Genomic DNA, 9,409 nt, shown 5'->3' on the forward strand with positions numbered 1-9,409 from the left:
AAGTTGATAGACAAAATAATATTAAAATTTTAAAATGAAGCTAATTAATTTTGAGAAATGAGATGGTGAATTGTGTGATTCCTTTACTTTATTATGTATTTTGTAGAATAATAATTCTTTACCATAGAGTCGTAATTTGCATATATTATTTTGTTAAATGTATGAAAGAAATCTTCAAAAATGTTTTTTTAAGGGAATTTTTTAATTTTGAAATAGATGGATTCGTATAACTTAATAATGAATTGAACTAAGCCACTTTCTTTCAGACTAAGAACAGATGAATTCATCTGAATCAGTGAATCAGTGAGATTGATGGATTAGACAAATCGTGAGTTAAACGGTCTAATCTTATGTTTCGTATTCAATTTATTTTATAATCCTTAAATACACTATTATCTCACATTGCATCGCAGCTAATAATCTTATTTTATATTTCCAAATACCTATTTTTTTTAATCCTATTTTAGATAAAAATAATAATATGATGTAATGGTAACTATAAAGATTAAATATAAAATAAAATAAATAATGAATAGTATTTAAGATTTATATAAAATAAACAATAAATGAAGATAAAACATAAAGACCATAACGTAAATTTAATTTTATTATAATATTGAATTAACTTGAATCTATTAGATATTAATCGAATCAAACGTGTATATAAGTCACTATTATCTCTTTCTATAAGACACGTTTCAGTGTAAGATTTATTCAAATAATTTAAAATACGTTTTTTCAGAAAGAAATAAATTTAATTAAATGTGATAACTTTATATATTTTTAACTAAGTCTTTATTAAATTTTTTATTAGATATTTACAAATTTTATATTAAACAACAAAAATTCAATTAAAAAATATAAAATTTTTAAATAGTTAATAAAAATTCAATTAAAAATATTTTAATTTATTAAAAATGTAAAATTTAATTAAATGATAAATGATGTAAATATATAATACAGTAGTTCTATAATTTAAGATTACTTTTATTAAAATTCATATTATTTAATTTTAAAAATCTCGCTTCTTGGTGAAAAAAATGTTAAATATGTTTTTGTTCTTTAACTTTTAGTAAATTTTAGAATTAATTTATTTCGAAATTTTGGATCAATTTAGTTTTCATCTTTCGAAATATGTGAATTTAATCATTTTAATCAAATTTTGTTAGGTTTGCTTGATGTTTCGTACGCATATTAGTATCAAAGGATTGTATTTGAGTTGTTTATACTATTTGACACATTTTTGTTCTAATGTTAAGTCAAATATTATTATGAAACGTGAAACGTGTTTTGAAATGTTAAATAAATTTAACAATATTTGATTAAAATGACTAAATTTACATATTTCGATAAATAAAAGACTAAATTGGTTCAAAGTTTTAAAATGAATTAATTTTAAAATTCACTAAAAATTAAGGAACAAAAAATATATTTGATAAAAAATATAATAATAACCTTTTGACGTTTGTCGTTTTAGATGTAATGCTGATAAACTCAATCAAAATTTGATTATTAAATATAGACTTTAAAGTCTTAATTTTCTCAAGTTAATATTCTACTATTATGTCTTAATTCAGACTATGTTTGGACAAGAAAGGACTCAATTAAGATTTGAATTGTTGAGTCATGTTGAGTTTGATTTTTTACTAGAACATTTTTTATAGGATTTACTGGCAATTGACTATTATTAAGATTTTGATACCACTTAATATAAAATTTTGAGATTCAATATTCTAGTGATTTTTTTTTTCTTGAAGTGAAAGTGTGAGATAAAAAGGAATTTGTTGGTTTATAGATGAGTCTATTGAATATGCAGTGGCAGTGATAAATAGTGATAAATGGGTCCATATAGTAATAATTGAGAGAAGATAAGAGAAGGTTGGTTGGAGGAGGAAGATGGAAAATGATAAGATGTGTGTGTATCACACTTTCTTTCTTTCATCATACTTTTCACTTCCCACTAATAATGCGCTAAGTAAATGCCATTTTTCTTTACAAAAACATAACAAATATTTTATAAATTAATTTAGCAACATGTAACATTTATGGAAGATTAATTTTGATGACAATTTTTTTTTTCTTTTGGATGGCATTGATGCTCAAATATCTTTGAGTTTATTTTCTTTAAGTAATGTAAAACTGGCGAAAACACTCACGTGACGGCACTGTTGCACCTATGTATTTATATTTTTTAATTTTTATAAAAGTTTGAGTTAAAATTTAAAAAAAAAAATATTTAATTTTTAAAATAGGTTAAATATAAAATTAGAAAAATAATATATATATATATATATATATATATATAAGAGAAATTTTTAAAATAACTGGTTAAAGATGAAATAAGTTTTTAAAATAATAATTAAAAGATAAATTATTTATAAAATAATTAATTTTTAAAATAATTAAAAATAAAACTGAAATAACGAAATATAAAAAAAAATATATCTCCTTATATATTATAAATATTATAAAAAAATTGGTTTTCCTTTTATTGTTATAATGAATTAATTAAATAGAGGAAAGATATGTTTAATCTTTTATCTTTTAAATATGTCCAATTGTCTCTGTTTACATTAGTGTGCTCAAATTTCATTTCTTAAAATAAAGTGACAATTTAATTTATTAGAGAAACGTTGGATTTTGATATAATGGATTAAGGTTATATGAACTTTTCGATCTTAGTCAATTATAACTTTTATAAGTTTTAACATTAGTGTTATCTATAAATTCAAATTTTCGCATAATATACTATATATAATAAGTTAAAATTCAAAGTATAAATTCAATTAGATATTAATACTTTAGGTAAGATGAGGAGTCATCCACCACTGAGTCATAGGTGAATTGAATCCAACTTTTTCAACCATTGTAAAATTTATATTACTTCTTATTCAGTCACAGTCTCCTAGATCTCAAGGGTAAAATAGTGAAATTAATTGCAAACATTCAAAGTTTTCAATTTAATTCTATAATTTAACTAAATTAAATTAAAATCCATCTCCCATTTTAATTAGGTCTTGTAATTGAAATGCAATTCAAATTTTTATATGCAATCATTACTAATATATAATTTAGTTTATTGTACATTTTCAAAAAACATGCATTTTCCAACACTAAAAATAAAAAGATCATTCAACCATTATATACATTATATGTTGGGGGAGAAGAAATTTAACCTTTGTCATTATTTATAAACTTTATTATTAACATAATTTTTAAGATAATACTTATCAAAATTAATAAATTAATCTCATATAAATTATTTTTAATCATACACATAACCAATGAGTGGTGTTTGCAGATGAAATGATGCAAAAGAGACCTAGAAATTGGTAAATGGAAAACCCTAACCATGATTTTGAATGAATGAAGTGCATGTGATTCGACATTGATTAAGATAAGGCATGTGAATAAATGTGTGGTACTTATTTCAGTGTGTAGGGTGGTCGTGGAGAGGTTTAAACCTTACAACATGCATGGTACGTGCTACCATTTATTTTCAGTTGGAATTGATGTGAAATGTTTTTTGTCATCACTTTCTGTAAATTAATTTATCTACAACTAATTTTACTTTATAAAATAACATTTTTTTTCTCTTTTTTATAAATATATATACTGAAAATTTCATAACTTTAGCACGAACCGTAACAAAAAAAAGTTGTGACTTTTGTTTGAAAAAATTAATGGCAAGTTAAGATCCATAGTAAAATATTGACTATGTTTAGCAAACAAAAAAGTTATTTTAATAAATAGGCATAAACTTAAACGGAACTCCTCCTAAAAAGGAGTATTACCGCTTATTGTGATGCATACCCAAATTAAAGAACAGAGAACCATCAATTTTCTCTACTTGCCATGGGTACTAAAGAGACAAGCTAATCACTTTTAAAGATTTTATTTTTTAAATGTTCTTTTTGTCTATTTTTCTTAACCCTTTATAACTTTAAGACTTTTTTCTTTTAAATTAGAAACACGAAATATTTTAAAATGAATTATATAATCTAAAATATAAAAAATTATATTCTGAAATATATAATTTTAAATTGTATAATCTATAATATATTTATATTCTAAATTATACGATTTAGAATAATTTTTTATTTTATATTTTGAAATAAATAATTTAAGATATAAAAAATTATATTTTATAGCAGAAAGAAATGGCCCCATGTTAGTTACTTTGGCAAACAAGGTTGTCGTTATTTATTGGTATTTCGAATGTCAGTCCAGAGAAAAGAAAAAAAAAAACTTTACCGTTAAAAACTATTGATTACACTTTTTATTATGACTGAATAAAATTATGACTTGTAAAGATACATTTTCCAAATTAATATGTTTTAAGATTTTAAGATATAAAAATGAGGGAGAAAAAAATTAAGATTATTATTATTTAAGTTTTTACTTTGAATTTTCTATTAAAAAAATTACTTTTTACTTTTTTTTTTTTAGATTGCCAAGATTTCTCAAAAAAACAAAGGCTCAAAACAAGTTTAGTCACATCTAATATTTGTCATATCAATAAAAAGAGGCCAAGCTTTAAAAATATAGGCCCAGATAAAAACAATTTTTTGTTTAGCCTGGCCTAAGACAATAAGGCTATGGTGTGCTGGAAGAAATGCCCTATTTAGTCGTTGGTAGTCACATCTTCAATAAGCATAGAAATTGTTTATTCCCCAAAATGTGCAAGCCCTCATTTGTAATCGTGATTAGTTGTATGATTACAATCAGATTGGACCTTCTCTTATAATTAAAATATTATTGAATTTGTTATAATATTTACTTATGTTTGTTATAAAACCAATCAATTGTTTTTTTTTTCTTTTTTGTATTATCAATTCTAGATGCAAAAGAAATGGAAGAGATATATATAACCTTTTAGTGAGCAAACTAGTGAAGGAAATAATATATCAGAGGCCAACAATAAGATATGATCCATTTTTTTAAGTATGTTACATAAACATTCTAGCTAATTGGATGTAATTTTTGAAATAAATAAATGTTGAAATACTAAACGTGTTGTCTTGAGAGTGGTTAGTTATTATTATTATTCTGTGGTACATTAATTAAGTTTATCAATTTCATAGTGATATGAACTTTTGGTTAGTTTTATAAACCTTTACTTTTTTTAATTACACATACCATATATGTAAGAAACATTAATAAAGTTATTTCAAATAATATTTAGATCAGGATGTTCGATGTTGTATAATGCATTTATTGAGCATTAAATTTCAGAACTTTGAACAATAATATTCCATAATTATTTTGTATGGACAGATTGTAATTTTTTATTTTTGATTAAGTTAAAAAGTCATCTCTTGGCCCATGCACCTAATATAAAAAATATGACCCGTTTTAAAATATAGATTAGGTTGGACCACTAAATTTGTTTAAGTATAATTTCCTCCTGCACCTCCATAACTTTCTTCTTCACTCCATAATTTTTTCTTATTTTGCCCTTTCCTGATTTTCAAGTCTGAAAAAAAAAGTTTCTCCATTTGCAATCCCAAAGTTATTTTTGACTTTCAGGTTCCACAATCCCAAAAACTTTAGGATTTCACAATCCGGAAATCAAAAAGTAAATTCTAAGTTACGCAATTTGGAAAGGGAGAAATATAATAAAAATTTGAGGTTGAAGGAAGAAACTACCTTGTTTGAGCCAGACCACCAGTTTGACAATCCCAGTTTTAATACCCTCGGTTATAAAAAAAATTTGTGAGAGAAAGATGTTTTAATCACTTTGTCAATGGGGGTAAAATAAAACATTCCCATAAATAGGTGATTGTAAAATTACCAAGCTTTCCCGTAACTGAATGTGTTTTATAATTTTCTTCAGGAATCATATTCTTATTCTTAATCTTAATAATCCCATTTCCATAAACAATTAATTGAAAAAAAAAAAAGACTTTTTATTCCAAAAGCCACCTACTTTTCATCCTCATAATGCCGTGTAATAATATTTAGATTCCGAAAAAATCGAAAGAGAAACACAAGGCTGTGAAATATGGTTTAAGGGAAGATGAGAGTAACATAAACGTATAATGTTCTGATTATTTGAAAACAAAACTTTACTTTCTTTATCATGCACATTCTACTAGATTAACAGTGTGCACGTAAAATCGCTTGGTTTAAGCTATCATTAGAGATTTCACCTCCTTACATGCAACCATGTGTAATTGTATGTGTATCTTGATGGTTTCAGACGTGTAATAGTTCAATATATTTCAGATGACTTTATGAATAATGCATCAAGTTAGGATGCAATTGAAATAAAGCGACTAACGTGACTTAGAGGCACCTTGAAGAGACTTTTCGAAGTCCTCCAGCTGACAAATAAAACCCTGATTGGGACGTGCTTCTGGTCGTATACTTCTTACATGTTGCAGAGCTTCAAAAAAACTCATTCCACGAGTCCTCATCAGATATGCAACAACTATAGTCACACTGCAAGGTGTAACATTATTAGCAGCAACTTTCACCGGTTCATCGTCAATAACCAAAACAACAACAAATATACCAAGATCTTTTTTTTAAGAAGTTCAGATTTCGGCATTAAAATGCAAACAAGAGTTTCATGCAGAACTGAAGTTACGGAAGGAGATAATTCACCACTCTTAGAAATTTAAGCTACATCCTTAATTCTATATTTTAAGTATGTTAACAAACTTAAGCTTTAACTTAGTTTCTTAAATGTTTAAAAATTTGACAGCACTTCAACATCGAAGCAAGAAATAATGATTTGATAGTCAACAACCTTGAAGCCAGAAAAATAATGATTTGATTCAACTCATGCCACACGAACCTTTATTATTCTTTAAAAATTTCAATACATGCAACTGGAAACATCCATACAAAAATAGATTCCAGAAAAAAAAAAAATGAACAATGAAGCAGAGAAAACAACAAAAGGATACCAATAATAGTCAAGGATACAACAGATTTACAGTTTTCAATATGAAAACCATTTCACATTTAGCACAACAGTCGAAAACTTAAGTCCAACACACCATCACAAATATGATAACTATACTTGTTCAAAATTTTGTTACAATAGGTTTCAAGAAATACTGTCATATATAACAAGATATGTAAAGATATTTTACAAGGAAAATGAACATTGGTATCGTGCCCAATCCAATCTTTGTAACAAAATTGTAAGGCAAACAGATATTTACCAGACTTTTCAAGTAAAACTTGTTACTTAGACTCATGTGCAACCGATTTTCTATGTTATCATCACTATATGAAAAGGAGTGAGCCCTGGTGCAACCTTAAAGTAAGATTTGCCGCCTTGTGACCTAGTGATGACAGGCTCAAATCCTAGAAATGGCTTCTCCACTCGTGGGATTTAAGGCCGTGTCTACCCTCTCCATCGCCCTTCCAAAGACCTAACTGGTTAAGAGCCTTGTGCATTGGGTGCCACCTTCTATTACAGTGGGTATCGGAGCCAGCATCCGAAGGCCAATGGGTAATGAAATATATGTTGGGTCTATTAGAGATAGTTTTACATAGTTAAACAGTTAAAATAACTGTTGCTGCTGTTACTCGTAAGTCTGTTTTCTGTTAGAGGAAGTATCCTCCTCTTTTCTTTATTACTTAGCTCTATACAGCTAAGTCCTTGTACTTTTCAATGGTTGACTTGATCAATCAAAACATGAGAAATGTTGTGCAGTTTACACCCTGTTCCTATAAACACTAATAGGGTCTAGTTTTTTTTTTCTCGTGAAACAGTGTTCCGCATAATTTAAACCAGAAATAAAAATGCACGAAATTATCAAGAACAGGAAGTGATCGCACGTAAACAAGGGAGAAAGGAATAGAAGCTACCTTCTTGATCTTCCAGCGAAACAGTGAACCAAAACACCTCCACCGAGTCTTTTGGCTTCATCAATAAAATCAAAACACTCATTGAAGTATTTTTTTAAGTCTTCATCGTCTTTGTCAACAACTGCCTCAATTTTCCCACAAAATCATACATTCAGTATGGACACGGTACTAGATAGTAACCCTACATACTTTGACCGCAACAGCATACAAAACATTGCAGAGCCAAAGCATGCACTTTCAGAATAGCAAACAAACACAATTGTTATCATAAAGCACACAGAGTAATCCCATTTATCGTGACTTTTGAATTCAATTATAAGTCGTGAAACCCCTTTCAATGGCAAAAAATCCCAATCAGATAACCCTACATCAATGCTAAAATCCGTTCATCGATCACCAGTCACAAACATTTGTAGATCGATGTGAAATGCGAAACAAAGTTTGATTCAAAGAAAATAAGCATACCGTTTATAATTTTATAGACGAAGTCATCAGGATGTGCAGGTGGTATTCTACCAGCCACAGTCAAAATGTGAGTAATATTATGTTCTTTCAAAGCAGCCTTGTTAACTGCAGTGCCAATCGAACCCAAATACAGACCCTGCATTCATAACACACAGCAATAACAGAATAACAGCCTTAACACAAACAGAACACACTCAAACGAAGTCCTAATGAAATTAGAATTGTACCTCGTCGATTTTGAAAGGAATTTTGTCCTTTTTGTAGGCTTGAAATAAATGCCAAACCCGTGCAATTACTTCTATTTGCCCATTCATGCATTTGTCAAATTGTTCTATAGCCTCTGAGGAGGTCATTCTTGATCCCCTTTAAAACAATAAACGTCAATTCAATATTTACATGAATCGTTGATCATCAATAAATAAACAGGTAACGAAAATCGAACACGGAACAGAAACTGATTGCAGAATATTCTGGTAAAAAGGTTACGATTAGAGCGGAAGGATGTGAATGCGATATAGTGTTTTGCGAGGAAGGAGAAGAACTAACCAACGAAGCGTCGAAATTGATTGCTGTGAACTATTTGTCTTGTGAAGCACAAACAAACTTATTGTTTTCTTCCCTTTTTCTTCATCTTCAAAATCCTTCTAATAAAGTAATACTTTATTTATTTATTTTTAACTCGTGACTTCTACCTCCTATCCTATTTATAGTTTATTATTCCTCCTGCGAGTGAGAGATAGATAGGTATAGAACTATAGTGATTATGAATTTTGAATAGGAATTTGTTCTATTACAAAATATTTTAAGCTACAATAAAAATTAATCTTAATTTATTAAATCTAACATGAAATCACCCAAATTTGTACTATACATGCATGAGAACTTGACGAATGGAGCTTTTAGTAACAATCATATGGTTAACTTGTCATATCTTGTAATCACTTTTCAAAGAAAAAAAAAACCAACTGCTTCCTAACTTAAAACATTGTAAAAACTTTTTCACATAAATTTTCTCTGTTTTATTTCTAAATTTATATACAAACGAGTTTTAGCCCTAACTTATAAAATATCTTATTTAAAGACCACGTGAATGAACTATACAACAAAATGGTTATTT

The 9,409-nt window shown here is 27.3% G+C and overlaps 1 protein-coding gene across 2 annotated transcripts; it reads right to left on the reverse strand.

The window, feature by feature from the left end:
* Nucleotides 1-6,026: 6,026 nt before the first annotated feature.
* Nucleotides 6,027-8,968, reverse strand: LOC114176600 (dual specificity protein phosphatase 1). Of its 2 annotated transcripts, none has more exons than XM_028061682.1 (5): nucleotides 8,839-8,968; nucleotides 8,520-8,655; nucleotides 8,293-8,428; nucleotides 7,828-7,948; nucleotides 6,027-6,444 (listed from the first exon to the last, which is right to left on the reverse strand). In XM_028061682.1, the coding sequence occupies exons 2-5, from the start codon at nucleotides 8,643-8,645 to the stop codon at nucleotides 6,279-6,281; spliced, it is 549 nt and encodes a 182-aa protein (XP_027917483.1). In that variant the 5' UTR covers nucleotides 8,646-8,655; nucleotides 8,839-8,968; the 3' UTR covers nucleotides 6,027-6,278. The 2 variants fall into 2 exon arrangements, with proteins under 2 accessions (XP_027917483.1, XP_027917484.1); XM_028061683.1 differs by having other exon boundaries at nucleotides 8,779-8,891.
* Nucleotides 8,969-9,409: the final 441 nt, after the last annotated feature.

Source organism: Vigna unguiculata, chromosome 3 (genome assembly GCF_004118075.2).
Source record: "Vigna unguiculata cultivar IT97K-499-35 chromosome 3, ASM411807v1, whole genome shotgun sequence".
Classification (NCBI taxonomy): domain Eukaryota; kingdom Viridiplantae; phylum Streptophyta; class Magnoliopsida; order Fabales; family Fabaceae; genus Vigna; species Vigna unguiculata.